Here is a 16,539-nt window from a genome sequence, read left to right as displayed (position 1 = left end):
TAGTAGAAATGACTTAGTTGCTCAGAATCATTTATTTTTTTTTAGGTTTTTTGCAAGGCAAATGGGGTTAAGTGACTTGCCCAAGGCCACACAGCTAGGTAATTATGAAGTGTCTGAGACCAGATTTGAACTCAGAGACTTCTGATTCCAGGGTCGGTGCTCTATCCACTGTACCACCAAGCCGCCCCACTCAAAATCATTCTTAAAACAATATTGTTCTTATTCTATACAATGTTTTCTTGGTTCTATACATTTCATTCTTCATTATTTTATATAAGTCTTTTCATGACCTTCTAAGATTATTGAGTTCATCATTTCTTTTTTAATTACTTTTTAATATTTTATTTTTTTCCAATTACATGCAAAGATAGTTTTCAACATTCATTCTTTTGCAAGCTTTAGCTTTAGAGCTTCACATTTTTCTACACCCTTGTTTCTCTCCCCATCCCCCATGGCAGTGAGGATATATAGATTATACATATAATATAATCTTTAACGTATTTCCATATTAGTCATGATGTGAAAGAAGAATTAGAACTAAGGGGAAAAACATGAGAAAGAAAGAGAGAAAGAAAAAATGCAAAAGAGGTTTTAAAAAGTGGACATAGTATGCTTTGCTTTGCATTCAGACTCCATGTTTTTTTCCTCTGGATGTGGAAAGCTCATTCTTATAGTATCGATATCCATCACAATGAAGCATCATAGCTTGTTCAAGTCATTGTCAGGGATTCTTGTAATTTCCAGTTCTTTGCTGCCACAAAGAGAGCTTCTATAAACATCACTTTCACATTCAAATTTATATTTTTTATTTTCAAACTTCCTTCCATTTTATTTTTTAATATTTTCTTTCTCAGTCTTTCTTTTTACCCTGTTACTTTATTCACCCAAACCTCCAAGTGTCTCTCCTACTCCCATCTCAATCCATACATCATTCCAAAAGTCACCCATCCTCTCCCCAACCTGCCTAAAGCCTAATCACATACCCCTCTCTATATATCTCACCCCCACCCTGTCCCCTAGTTTTGTCACCTCAATCACATTTTAAGACAGTCACTTATAAGTTAGAGAGCATCTAGAGAGGGAGCAACCAATATGAGAGGATCTCAAATTCATGCCGTATAAAAATCAGTTGGAGAAACTTGGAATGTTTAGCCAAGAGGGGAGAAGATTTAGGTGGATAGGATAGTTTCCTACAAAGAAGGTGGATTATATCTGTTTTTCTATGCCCCAGAGGACAATACTAAAAGCAATGGGTAGAAGATGTAAAAATACAAGTTTAATGAAAGGGAAAATTTCTCAATAATCAGAAACATTATCCTCAAATAGAATGCTTGCCATGGAAGCTAATTAATTGCCCCCTCACCATAAGTCTTTAAGCAAGAATGAATGTATATTGGCAGGATTATTTAGGCTGGAGGCAGGGATCTTGATAAGATATGACTTGGACCAGATGACCTCTGAGGTCCTGATCAACTTTTGAATTTCTGTGATAATGTCATTTCCTTTCTGTTTTTCCATGTGCTCTTTGTAAACATCAGAATTCAGGACACAAAGTACTCAGAAATGCTGATGAGAGACAGAAATGTCATTGGAGAAGAGATCTTGATCTCTTGACTTTTTGCAAAATACTATTCTCTGAGGACACAATGTTCTGATCTCAAGAGACCCCCCCCCAATCCAAAATTTTAAATGATACAAACAGCACAGTCAATTCTGCCTTGGTAATGAAAAGGAAGTTTGTATTCTGAGATCCCTTGTCACATTGCCATTTTTTGCTGGCATAAGTTGATGCTACAGCTATGGGAATACTCAAAGGGGTTCTCTGTACCTCTCCCTTTATGGACTCTTTCTGTTTGTCTCTCATTCAGTTACTGCAAAAACTCAAAAACATGCACACAGGGTCCAATCTCCATCTTTGAAAATAGCAATCAGCCTGCCCACAGTCTGACACATAAAATGTTAATACTGGAAAGGACTTTGGAGATGGTTTAATCTAACTCAATCATTTTTAATGATTAAAAATACTGAGGTCATTTGACTCTATTAAATTACCTTTTTGAGACTAATAACAAAATTATTATTATTGCTAAACTAGTCACTAGAATAGAAAACCATATGCATTTATAGATATAGATAAAACACATATATGGTTTTAAATATGACATACATACATACATATGTGTATATATATATTATATAATGTGATGTGGTAGAAAGAACATGAGATCTGAAGTAGTCAGGAGAGTCTTGGGATGAAGTCTTGCTTCCACCATTCAGTAGCCACAGCTTCCTCACCTATAAAATAAAAAGGCTAATTCTTATGCTAGTTACCCCATAGAGTAACCAGGAGGAAAAGGCTTTATCAACATGAAAACACTACAGAAATGTGGGCTGCTCCTGCCATGACTGCTGGCCATGGTAAATCACTGCCCCTTCCTGTTCTCTCATTACTTACATACCGCGGGAAAAATCAACACTGCCCTTGAAGATAAGGGTTAGGCTGACTTGGCAGGAAAGCCGCAATGCATCCTGTGGAGTCTAAGGAGGCTGCCATGGGATTAAGGAGCTTTGAAATCAAACCCTTTCTGTGGTGCTTCTAATTCCTGGGCCTGCCTCTTTCCTTCCTGTCTCCTCCCACCTTAAATTGGAGAAAGATCTCTTGATATTTCTTGGGTGCTTTGCCTAAGCAGCATTCTCCAGAGATAATGTCTTATCTCTTTCTCCCTGTCATCCTTAACATTAATCTCTCCCTATCTATTGGTTCCTTCCCTGACACTTACAAACATACTCAAATCTTCTCCATCCTCAAAAACCCTCACTTAATCCAACCATTTCCTAGAGCTACCATCATATGTCTCTGCTACCCTTCTTGGCTAAATGAAAAATCAAAGATTTCTCTCTCTCTCTCTCTCTCTCTCTCTCTCTCTCTCAGTTTTTGCAAGGCAAATAGGGTTAAGTGGCTTGCCTAAGGCCACACAGTTAGGTAATTATTAAGTGTCTGAGGCTGGATCTGAACTCAGGTACTCCTGACTCCAGGGACAGTGCTCTATCCACCACACCACCTAGCTGCTCCACTCTCTTCCTCTTTAATCCTAGAAGACCAGACTTTATAATTCAACTGAAATTATTCTATCCAGAGTTATCAAAGAATTCTTACTGGCCAATTCTTTTTATGATGCTATCTCTTGTATCTCCTTCAATTGATTGAACCTTTCCCTCTCAATCTTCTTAGCTGGTTCTTCATTAATATCATACCCACTAAATAAGAGTGCCCCCAAGTTTCTGTCCTGAGCCCTCTTCTCTTTTCATTCTAAAACAATCTTTCTTAACTTGGGATCCACAGAACTTCCAAAGAAACCATGAATAGATTTCTAGAGGTCCATGAACTTTGATGAAAAAAAAATAGCACTTTGAATTCACTACTTCTAACTAAAATTTATCATTTTCTTCAATTATGAATGAAAAGGCGTTATTCTGAGAAGAAATCCATAGACTTCTTCAGACTGAAAAAGGGCTTCAAATACAAAAAAAATTAAGAATCCATACCCAAAATTTGATCATTTCATTGGCTTCCATGGATTCAATTATAATTTTTATTCAGATGATTTCCATATCTATATATATATATAGGCCTGAGTGATGCATCACCAACTATCTTTTGAAAATCTTGAACTGGATATCCTGCAAGCATCTCAAATTCAGCATATCCAAAACTGAACTCATTATCTTTACCCGCCCCCCCCAAACACTCTCCTCTTCTAAATTTGCTTATTACTGTCAAGGGTACCACTATCTTCCAGGCATCCAGGCACACAACCTGACCACATCCCTGACCACTCTCTCTCTCTCATCCTGTCAATTTTGGCACCTCTATCTTCAAAACATTTTCCCAAAAAACATCTTTCTCTTCACTCACAGAATCCCCACCCTAGCTCTGACCTTTATCAATTCTTGCCTCCATGATTATGATATCTTCTGACTTATCTCCTGGCCTCAAGTTATTCACTTCTCTAATCTATCCACAGTGAAGATGATTTTTTTTTTGATCATGCCACCCCCTTCCCCTTCCCACACTCCAAGTTCCAATGGCTTCCTCTTCTAGAATCAAATTAAAACATTTAATGCTCTAGATGAACTGGTCCCATCCTACCTTTCCATTCTTCTTACATCCTACCCCTTTATGGATATTCTTTTTTAAGGGTTTTTTTTTTTGCAAGGCAAATGGGTTAAGTGGCTTGCCCAAGGCCACACAGCTAGGTAATTATTAAGTGTCTGAGGCCGGATTTGAATTCTGGTACTCCTGACTCCAGGGCTGGTGCTCTATCCACTGCACCACCTAGCTTCCCCTATGGATATACTTCCATTCAGAGATACTAGCCTTCTGTCTGTTCTACTAATAAGACACTCCATCTCTTAGCTAAAGGTATTTTTTTCTGAAATATCTGCAAGGCTCTTCCTCTACTCTGACCACTGAACTTCCTTTAAATTCCAACTAAAATCCTACCTTCTATAAGAAGCTTTTCCCAATCCTTCTTAATTTCAGTGTCTTCCCTTTTTTAACTATTTCTATGTGTTCTGATCATAGTTTTCTTGGTTTATATTTGTTTACATGTTGTTCCCTCATTAAATTGTAATCTATTGAGGGTAGAGATAATCTTTTGCCTCTTTTTGCATACCCAGAACTTTCTACAGTGACTGGTATATCATAGCCATTTAATAAATGCTTCTTCCAATAGAATGTAAGCTCTTTGAGGGCAGGGACCAGTTTGGCCATTCTTTGTATGTTCTATATTTAGTATAATGACTGTTTATGGTAACCAATTAATAAATACTTGTTAGTTAAAATATCTCTCAACATTGCAATGGAATGGCCATGAGCAGAACATGCTGCTTTGAAGTGAACAAATAACCTTTGTCATGCCTTCTTTAATAATAATAGTTCATATTTATTTATCATTTCAAAGTTTGCAGAGTCCCTTATATACTGCATGATATAATGGAAAGAACACTGTACTTCAAATCAAGGGCCTGTGTTTAGATCCTGGATATGTAACATTGACAAGTGTGACTATGGACAAATCATTTAACTCCTCTAGGCCAGTCTTCTCTCCTGGAAAATTTGTGAGTTGAACTAGATGACCTTTAAACTCCCTTCCAGCTTTAGATTTTTATATTATTCCTGTAAGGTAGGTGCTATAATTATACTCATTTTACAGATGAGGAAACTAAGCCTTAGAAAAGTTAAGTATCTTGCTCAAGGACACACATCTGGTAAAGTAGGAGGACTTGAACTCAGATCTTCCAGACTTCAAGTTTCACATTTTAATCAATGCATCAGGGAAAGGATGATGACTCCTGCATTCTATCCATTATGTCACAGTCCAAGAAGGGTCACTACTCAATAGGAAAGAACTCAATTTGGAGTCTGAACATCTGGATTAAAATCCCAGCTTTGACTCAATACCTTTAAGACCTTGGGCAATTCATTTGATATATCTGGGCCTCAGTTTCCTCATCTGAAAAGGAAGAGGGTTTGAGTTGAAGGACTCTGAGGTCACTTCCAGCATTAAACTTATGATTCCTAGAAGAAATTCCTTTATGATGCTTTTAGAAGGCTTCTTGTTGGTGATCAGCTAGACAAGTTAATTTATCTCTTTAAGAGAATTTTTACTATCAAATATTTAAAATTCATTTCTTAGAGATATTATAATTCAGATTACTGCTTGAGTAAAGGGTGGGCTATCTGAGGTTCTATTCTATTCTGTTCTACAGTCCTGTATTCCACCTCTGATACCTCCCAGATTTCAACTTCTTTATCATACTAATCTGTTTCACATCATTTGCCAACAACCTACCAAAATTTCCTAGAAACTTCCATTTTTTCTATAAATAAGAAGTTCACAAAAAGTGTTTTTTGTTTCAATGTCATCTCCCTTCTGCCATTTCCCCCTCCTAGTGGTTCACATCTAATCCCTGTTCTCCTTTTCAAAGTGTTGAAAAAAGAGGTGGAGCCAAATAAAGGCAAGGACTCCCCAGAGTTCTCCCACAAACTGCTCCAAATACCTTTAATGATTCTAACCAAATTCTAGAATGGCAAAACCCACAAAAAGACCAAGTGAAATAATTTTTCAGCCCAAGACAACTGGGAAGATATGTGGGAAGAATCTGCTACACCTGGGTTAGAAAGGGTCAGGCTATGCTAAGCAAATTGACTCCAGCCATCCAGGAATAGAACATGGGTACCTGGATCCATGGCAGTGGTTTCCATATCTCTCAGTCCAGGGATTGCCAAGGATAACTTGGAAGGCAAAGGGCTTGGGGGAGATTGAAGAGGTCTCTTTGCTATCCCTGAGACAGGACTCTGTTGCTTCACTCATACTCAGATCCAGTTCACAGTCTGGGGCCTCAATTTCAGGAAAAGGAGTAGAAGCAGAGTATGGACTCTCTTCAAGTTTCTAAAGCAGAAAGAAGTGCCTGTGGTCACCTACAGACCTAAGCACAGACCAAGAGAATAGTCATAGCCTCTCATATGAGGGGGGAATTGAAAACTTGCAGATTCCTGGGGGGGTATCCTTGAAGACAGCTTCAAAACCCTCAAAAGCTTGGGACAGTGAGTTTTTCACCCTGGAAGCAGAACCCCACCTTAACAAAGAATTAAAATCAAGTCATAGGTTGGGGAAATAAGCAAACAAAAGAAGGAAAAAAATCCAACCATAGACAATTACTTTGGTCATATGAAGGATCAAAATACACAAAAGTCAAAAACTTCTACATCCAAAGCCGCCAAGAAAACTGTGAATTGGTCTCAGACCATGGAAGAGGTCAAAAAAGAATTTTGAAACTCAAGTAAGAGAGGTAGAGGAAAAATTGGGAAGAGAAATGAGAGTGATGAAGAAAAATCATGAAAATTGAGTCATCAGCTTGATGAAGGAAATACAAAAAGTACTGAAGAAAATATCATTTTAAAAACTAGTTTGGGTCAAATGGAAAAAAAAATGGCTCATAAGGCCAATGAGGAGAAGAATAGCTTAAAAAGCAGAATTGACCAAATGGAAGAGGAGATACAAAAGCTCTCTGAAGAAAATAATTTCTTAAAATATAGAATGAAGCTAAGGGAAGCTAATGACTTTGTGAGAAGTCAAGAAACAATAAAACAAAGTCAAAAGAAAGAAAAACTAGAAGAAAAGTATGAAATATTTCACTGGAAAAACAACTGACCTGGAAACAGATCCAGGAGAGAAAATTTAAAAACTATTGGACTATATGAAAGCCATGACCAAAAAAGAACCTTGACATCACTTTCAAGAAATTATCCAGGAAAACTATCCTGATGTCCTTGAAGTAGGGAATAAAATGGAAATTGAAAGGATCACCTTCTGAAAAAGATCCCAAAATGAAAACTGCAAGGAATATTATAGCCAAGTTTCAGAACTACCAAGTCAAAGAAGAAATTATTGCAAGCATATTATTGAGCATACCTGCTTTCTACCCTTTTCCCTTAATAAAACAAGATTTTGGAAGTGTCTTCAAAATGGATTTTTACTCCTGTAACTGTCAGTGAAAATTCTAGTCAATACTGTGATTTTATTTGTTCAATCATTCTCAATCATATCTGATTCTTTGTAACTCCATTTGAGGTTTTCTTGGCCATGATTCTGGAGTGATTTTTCCAATTACTTCTCCAGTTCATTTTACAAATGAGAAAAACTGAGACAGAGTGAAGTTACTGCCTTAGTGAATGTTTGAGGTCAAATTTCAACTCACAAAAATGAGTTTTCTGGATTCCAAACTTATTGCTCTATCCACTACACCATCTAGCTGTCTCTTAGTATTCAATGATCAACACCAAGAACATTTCACAAGAAGTTCCTAATTCCCTGCCCTACATTTATGGGGCTAATCCCAAGAGGTGGTTAGATATTCTTGATCATGATACAATATTTAATAGCAAATGTTCTCTAAATGAAGTTATGTGGTAACACAAACATTAATAATAATAGTACAGACTAATAAATATTATCAGAATGGCCTTGAAAGGTATTGCTATAACTGGAGTAGAGAGGAATCAGTAATAGCTAGTATTTATTATTGTTGTTCATCCATTTTCAAAGAGAACCAATGATATCACAGGATAATGTCTTGACTTGAGCATGAACTTACAGCAGCTAGGTACCACATGTAAGGAGTGCTGGGTCTGAAATCAGGAAGATTTGAGTTCAAATCCATCCTCAAACATTTACTAGCTCTGTGGTAAGTCACTTAGCACTGTTTACCTTAGTGTCCTCATTTGTAAAATGAACTGGAGAAGGAAACAGAAAACTACTCCAGTATCTTTGCCAAGAAAACCCAAATGGGATCACAAGAGTCTGACATGATTGAGCAATCACAAATATAATACTTTAAGGTTTGGAAAGCACTTAACAAATATCTCATCTAATCCTCACATTATCCCCATTTTATAGATGAGGAAACTGAGGCAAACTGATTAAATGGCTTGCCCACAGGCACACAACTAGTAAGTCCTTGGGGTCAAATTTGAGCTCAGTTAGACAAATCTTCCTGACTCTAGAATCTATCCACTTCCCTATACTATTATAGAAGTTTGGAATAAAAGAGGAAAAAAAACCAAGCAAACCAATTACATCTTTGCCCAGAAAATTTATGAAATTATAAGTGACTCTATTTCAGTGAAAACTATTAACTCAATATACAAACAAAAAAGATTACTGTATACCCCAGCGATAGGTACTGGATCTGGGATTCCATTGAAGCAGGAAGCTCCCAGTGTGGAACTTCCTCAACCAATTCAGGTCAGTGTCTTCTCTGAAAGTTATAGTCTACAAAAGTTTTCTAAAGCACTGGGAATGAATTTGTGAAGAACTGAGTTCAAATCTGACCTCAGATACTTACCAGCTTGAAAGTCAGAGGATCAAAGGACTGATCTTGGGCAAGTCACTTAACCTGCCTCAGTTTCCTCAACTATAAAATGGGGATAGCAATAGCATCTTTCTTCCAGGGTTGTTGTGAAAACTGAATGAGTTAATATCTGTAAGGGTTGTTTTGCAGCCCTTGAAGTGTCATAGAAATGCTAGCTATTAGTATCTTTCCCACTCACAAATTTATCACCAATCCTTGCTTCAAAATTTTTCTCTATACTTCCTTCCTACCTTGGAATAAAGGATGCTTCTTTTCTTTTCATAAGAATTTTCCCAAAGTCCACACATGGTCTTCTTCCCATTCCTTCCCTCTTCCCCTAGACCCTAATTTGATCAATTATCCCCATGATCTTTAACCTCTTTCCTCTAGATGCCTACAAATATATTCAGCATCTAAAGTATAGTGTATTCCAATCTTCAACAGCAATTATAGGACTAGGGAAATGATATAACAAAGAAATCAGACTAATAATATCTAAAACAAAAGGCCTTTGTTGTAGTGTGCTTTCACTCAGGAGGACTCAGGGAAGATTTCCATCACCTTGGAGGACTTCCAAGATGACATGTTAAGACAATAGTCACACAGAACAGATGAGCAAGGATAAGATGAAATCTGAATTGTTGGAGGGAATACTCACATTACTGAGCTCAAAGATATGTCAAAGCTTCAACAGAAGGGGATGCTCAAAGCCTAAAACAAAATACCAAGGGGATAGGAGAATGAAGGAAGAAGGGCAGAAAAGCAGTCACCTGGACCTCGAGTGTTATTATGCTAAAGCCATAAGTGGAGAAAGAGGAAGGAAGGGAGTCTACTATTACTCTTCAGAGTAATCCCCCTTGGATTTAGCACATCCAGTTCCACCAAGTTCTCCACACTCTTCCTTATATGAGTGGAATACCTGAGTCCAAAATATTTTCACACTAGAATAGCTCCTAAGGTAGCCTAGTATTTTGGGGGTGGGGGCAGGTTTCCCCTTAGGAGCTCATGTCATTAGAAGGGTATGCAAGATATTGACTAAGAGGAAAGATCCTGCTGAAACCCCCCAAGAAGCATATCCATGGCTTTCAGAAATTCTAAGAAATGGCAAGAGTGAGGATGGGGCAGGAAGAAGGGAGATTGCAGCCAGTAAGCTACAGTTAAGCCTCAAAGATCTAAGAGATGCTTATTAAGTATGGAAAGAAATTTTCTCTTTGGAGGCATAAGACTCATGTGCAAATGTAGGTACCCTAGGTTCAAATGCCTCTAGAGCCTTCATGACCCTGAATAGGCCACTTCTGCTCTCTAGGCATTAGTTTATCTGGAAAGTGAAGGGATTTGATCTCCAAGGTTTCTTTTAGCTTTCAATCCTATGGATCTCTAAACAAGCTAAATGAAAGCAAAAAGTCTCCCTCCTACTAGAGAGTTTGTACCTGTGTATCCTGACAAGGGGCAAGGTCTGTCATTCATTACTTTGCCACATATTTCTCAGGATGACTAAGGTCCTGTGGATTGACCTCCATGATTGTGAACTCACCATGGGATTCCCTCATTTAAGATGCTGACACCCAATATAAGATAATATTTTGTATCTCCTTTTCTTTTTATAGCCAAATCTTCAGAAAGGGTCATCTGTACTCTGCTTCCATTTCCTTAGCTACCCATTCACTTTTTTCATACCATCAATCAATTGAAATTGTATATTCCAAGGTTGCTAATGGTTTCATAAGTGCTAAATCCAGTGATTTTTTTTCTAAGGTCTCATTTGGCTTGACTTGTCACAGCCTTTGATGCTAATAATCATCCTCTCTTCTTTTGACTTCACGGATACTGCTCTTTCAATTTTCCTCCTATATTCCTGGCAACTTTTTGGTTTCCATTGATTATCATTCCCCTCCCACCTGTCAAGGCCCCTTGTAAGGTCCCTAAAACTCTGTCCTTGGTCCTTCTCTCTTCCTCCTCTATATCTTCTCTTAGTGTTCTCATCAGTTCTCATATATCTAATCATACATATGTGTGTATGTGAGTATATACATACATATATGTGCATGTGTCTATGTATGTATGTACATATATATATATATATATATATATATATATATATATAATTTATGCCTGCAAAAATCTAAAGATTCAGGAGCAATTGCTCTCCTGAATTTTAGCACTGAGCACCTACTGAACTTCTTTACCTAGTTGTCCCATAGGCACCTTAAACCCACCATGTTCAAAACAGATCTTTCCCTCCCCCAAACCTTTACCTCCTTGAAATTACTGTATTTCTGTTGATAATACTACCATGTTTGAAGAACACTAGGCCAATGTAGTTGGATTGTAGAATACATAAAGGGATATAATGTATAAGAAGTTAGGGTTAGAATGTAAGGAGGAAGTCCATTATGAAGAGCTTTAATGGGAAGATTTTATATTTGATACTGAAAGTAATAGGGAAGCAATGAAATTTACTGAATGGAGGATAGCATAATATTCTTTAGAAAAATCACTTTGGGATAGTTAGTTGGTGCAGTGGTTAGAGCACTGGTCATGGAGTCAGGAGTACCCGAGTTCAAATTCAGACTCAGATGTTTGATACTTACTAGCTGTGTGACCTTGAACAAGTCACTTAACCCAAAGGGGTTAAGCCTCAACCAAAAAATCAGCTTGACAGCTGAATGGAGAATAGAATGGAATAAGAGCCTAGAGGCACAGAGAGTCATTAAAAGGCTATTGAAATAGTACAGATGAAAGGCAATGAGGGCCTAAATTATGTGGCTGTATGAGAGGACAGTTGGGAATATATATTTTTAGAGGCAATAATACTTCCTAATGAATCAGATAAGTGATAAGTGAAACTGAGTAGTCAATATATACTCTAAAATTATGACTCCAGGTAACTAGAAAAATGATACTGATCATGGAAAGAGGATTTGGGAGAAAATCTAGTGAATCTATATAATTAGAGTTTGAAATATGTACAGATCACATTCAAAATGTCCATTCAAAATTCAAAATGACATGATTTGGTCTGGAACCCAAGAGGCAGACAAAGACTAACTATATAGATATGAAAGTCTTCTGCATAAAGATAACTGAACCAATGGGACTTGATGAAATCACCAAGTGAGATCAAATAGAGAGAAAAGAACCCAGGGTAGAACCCTAAGGAATATTTATATTTAGTGGGAGCAACATGAATAAAAAATCCAACAAAGTCAACTAAGAAGGTACAATCAGACAGGTGGGAGAAGAACAAAGAGAGGACAGTAACTTGAAAACTCAGAAAGAAGAGACTATCCAGGAGCTTTTCTTTCCCTCACCCCCATTCCTCCACAGTCTCTAAAGTATTAAAAAAAAAAAGCCTAAAGCAAAGGCCCCACACATCATACAGTCATGTTAAGTGACCCAATAAAGCAGACCTGTCACGCCCTGGGAGTATTCTAGAAACTCTATATTATTCCTTGTAGGGTTTCTTAGCAACCAGATACTGGGGCCATGGCGGATTTTACAGCTCAAGGAGTGAAAGAAATCTTCCAACTTGAGGTGAAGATATAAAGTAATTTTTTAAAAAAAAAAGCAACCAAAATCCCAAAAGATCTATGTATCTAGCTAGATCTGATTGGCTAACAGTGCAGGTGTGAAGCTTTAGAAGCAATCCATATCATTCTGACACTTTAAATGTGGAATCTTGGATAATCCATACTTTCTAAGATCCTGTTTATAAATTTTGATATTTATTTTTAACTCTGTGAGCACTGTCCGGATACTAGGTTAGTGACTTCAGACTCTGGAAGTGGCTGTGGTGTTTTTTTCTTGAAGTAACAGACACATTAAAGATGCCACGTTTTCTTGGAACTATCCCTCATAAAGGTCATCTTGAACCTGCAGTTTACAGTTTTATAATCACTGGACCAAGACACAGAATTGGACAAAAATCTTGCTTAAGGAGTAAAGTCTAAGTCAGGAAGGCTACTAGACCTAGGTAAAACAAAGCACCATGCTAGCCAAATGTCCTGGTCCAGGAAGGTGTATATAAATTCATTTCCTCTTCAAAACCCCAAATCTTGCTACATATTCCACTATGCTGTGTGTCTTTCAAAAGACAACTCCTCAACAAAGGGAACCTATAGCTTTTTGTTTAAGAGGTTAGATAAAATTATCAGTTTTCAAAATAAAAGAAATCTCTTGAGTGTAGGGATGGGAGAAGAAAGGAATGTTACCACTCAGGGAACTCTTGACTGAGATAACATAAGCATTTTCTTTCTTTTTTAAAAAAAAAATAGTATTTTATTTTTCTCTACTTACATGTAAAACAATTTTTAACATTCATTTCTTTAAAAATTTTGAGTTCTAAATTTTCTCTCATCTCTCCCTCTCTTGAGACAGCCAGTTACTTGATAAAGGTGTAAATCTGTTCAGTCATGGAAACATATTACCATATTAGTCATGTAAAAGAAGATACAGACCCAAAGGGGAAAATACATGAAAAAATGCATAAAGTGAAAAATAGTACACTTTGCTCTTCATTCTGACTCCATCAGTTCTTTCTTTTGGAGGCTGGATAGTATTTTTAATCCAGAGTCCTTTTGAATGTCTTGGATCATTGTATTGCTGAGAATAACTTAGTCATTCACAGTTGATTATCATATAGTATTGCTGTCAACTATGTACAATGATCTTCTGGTTCTGCCCAATTTACTATATATCAGTTCATATAGGTTTTTCTGAAATCTACCTGCTCCTCATTTCTTTACAACATAGCAATATTCCATTATAATCATAAACCACAATTCATTCAGCAATTATCCAATTGATAGATAACCCCTTAATTTCCAATTCTTTGCCATCACATAAATAGACACTATAAACAATTTTTTGCAAATTGGTCCTCTCCTCTCCCCTCTTTTTTTAATCTCTTTGGGATACAGACCTAGCAATGGCACTTTTTCCATATGACTATAGATAGCTTTGATTTCTTCTGAAATCTGACTGCTCATGTCCTTTCTCATTTGGGGAATGTCATTCTTCAACTAAGGAACAACTTGTATTCTTAAAAATTTGAATCAAGGGGTGGCTAGGTGGAGTAGTGGATAAAGCACTGGCCTTGGAATCAGGAATACCTGGGTTCAAATCTGGTCTCAGACACTTAATAATTACCTAGCTGTGTGGCCTTGGGCAAGCCACTTAACCCCATTTGCCTTGCAAAACCTAAAAAAAAATTTGAATCAATTTTCTATATATCTGAGAAATGAGCTCTTTATCATAGAGACTTGTGTTCAAATTATTTCTCAGCTTTCTGTTTTCCTTCTAATCTTGATTGCATTGACTTTATTTTTGTAAAACATTTTTAATTTAATATAACCAAAATTGTACATTTTACATCAAGCAATGCTCTCTCTCTCCTGTTTGGTCATAAATTCTTACCTTCTCTATAGCTTTAATAGGTATACTATTCCTTCATCTCCTAATTTGCTTATGGTATCACCCTTTATGTACCCATTTTGATCTTATATTGATATATGGTGTGGGGTGTTGGTCTATACCTAGTTTCTGTCATTTTGTTTTCCAGTTTTCTCATCAATTTTTGTCAGATAGTGAGTTCTTGTTTCAAAAGCCAGGTTCTTTGAGTTTATCAAATACTACATTTCTATAGTCATTTTCTACTACTGAGTCTTGTTTACCTAATCCATCCCATTGATCCACCACACTATTTCTCAACTAGTACCAAATAGTTTTGATGATTATTACTTTATGATACAGTTTGAGATCTGATGTGAATAAACCACCTACCTTCGTTTGTCTTTATTATATTGATAGTCTTGACTTTTTGTTCGTCTAGATAAATTTTGTTGTTTTTTCAAGCTTCATAAAATAATTTTCATATATAGTTTGATTGGTACAGCACTGAATAAGTAAATTAATTCAGGTAAGGTCATTTTTATTATATTGACAGTCTATCCATGAGCAATTAATATTTTTTGCAATTGCTTACATCTAACTTTATCTGAAAAGTGTTTGGCCATTATGTTCATTCAGTTTGAAGGTTTATCTTGGCTGGAAGACTCCCAATAATTTTACATTGTCTATAGTTATTTTAAAAGAAATTTCTTTTTTTATTTTGTTGGTTTTATATATTATATATACATATATATATATAATATATATATACACTGATGATTTACATAGGTTTATTTTATATCCTACAACTTTGATGAAATTGAAATTCAACTATTGTTAAGTTGATTCTCTAGGATTTTCTATGTATATCATCATATCATCTGCAAAGAGTAATAGCTTTGTTTCTTCTTTGCCAATTTTTATTCCTTCAATTTCTTTTCTTGACATTGCTATAGCTAACATAGCTCATAATGATGATAATGGGCATCTTTACCTCACCTCTGATATTATTGGAAGGTTTTGAGTTTTTACAGGAATAGGTACTTCATTTCATCCAAAAAAAAAGATTTTCTGCATCTATTGAGATAATTATATGATTTCTGTGGCTGTTATTTGTATGGTCATTTGTGCTAATAGTTTTCCTAATATTGGATCAACCCTGCATTTCTGGAATAGTGTATTATCCCACCTGGTGATGTATTGCTGTAATCTCCTTATTAGCATTTAAAATTTTGCATCAGGGTGGCTAGGTGGCCTAGTGGATAAAGCACCGGCCCTGGAGTCAGGAGTACCTGGGTTCAAATCCGGTCTCAGACACTTGATAATTACCTAGATGTGTGGCCTTGGGCAAGCCACTTAACCCCATTTGCCTTGCAAAAACCTAAAAAATAAATAAAAATAAAATTTTGCATCATTATTCATTAGAGAATTTAGGTATCCTTCCTAATTTAGGTATCAGCTTCATATTATGTTATACAATGAATTTGGTAGAATGTTATTTTCACCTATATTGTCAAATAGTTTCTATAGCATCAGATTTGATCATTCTTTAACTGTTTCATAGAATTCACTTGTGAATTCATCTGACTGTGGCAATTTTTTCTTAGGGAATTCAATGATGGCTTGTTAAATTTCTTTTTCTAAGACTGGGTCATTTAAAAATTTTATTTTTTCTTCTGTTAATCTGTACAGTTTAGATTCTTGAATTATTCATCCATGTCACTTAAATTGTCAGATTTATTGGTATTTAATAGGGTCAAATAACTTTTAATTATTGTGTTACTTTCCTCTTCATTTGGTGGTAAATTTAGCCTTTTAATTTTCAATACTAATAATTAGGCAATCATTTTTAAATAAAATTAAGTTTATTTTATCCATAAAAGCAGCTATTAGTTTTATGCATTATGCATTAGTTCAATAATTTTCTTATTTTAAGTTTTATTAATCTCTCCTTTAGTTTTCATGATTTCAAATTTGGTATTTAATTGAGTATTTTTGTTCTCTTAAAAAATTTTAGTTGCTTTCCCAATTCATTGATCTGCTCTTTCTCTGTATTATTAATGTAAATATTTAGAGATATAAAATTTCCTCTAAGTAATGTTCTGGCTGTAGTCTATAAATTTAGGAATATTGTCTCATTTTTGTCATTGTCTTTAATGACAGTATTGATTATTTTTATGATTTGTTCTTTGACCCATTCATTCTTTAGGATTAGATTATTTAGTTTCCAATGAA

The 16,539-nt window shown here is 35.9% G+C and overlaps 1 protein-coding gene across 1 annotated transcript in view; it reads left to right on the top strand.

Moving 5' to 3' along the window:
- Positions 1–12,387: 12,387 nt before the first annotated feature.
- Positions 12,388–16,539, top strand: part of C1H8orf74 (chromosome 1 C8orf74 homolog) — a 66,266-nt gene continuing 62,114 nt past the window's right edge. The window contains exon 1 of the mRNA XM_074225354.1: positions 12,388–12,450. Coding sequence (XP_074081455.1) covers positions 12,403–12,450 — 48 coding nt within the window. The 5' untranslated portion in view covers positions 12,388–12,402. The remainder of the gene's footprint in view (positions 12,451–16,539) is intronic.

Source organism: Macrotis lagotis, chromosome 1 (assembly GCF_037893015.1).
Source record: "Macrotis lagotis isolate mMagLag1 chromosome 1, bilby.v1.9.chrom.fasta, whole genome shotgun sequence".
Classification (NCBI taxonomy): domain Eukaryota; kingdom Metazoa; phylum Chordata; class Mammalia; order Peramelemorphia; family Peramelidae; genus Macrotis; species Macrotis lagotis.
Note: the sequence above shows the minus strand (reverse complement) of the source record. Positions and strands in the feature narration are given on the sequence as shown.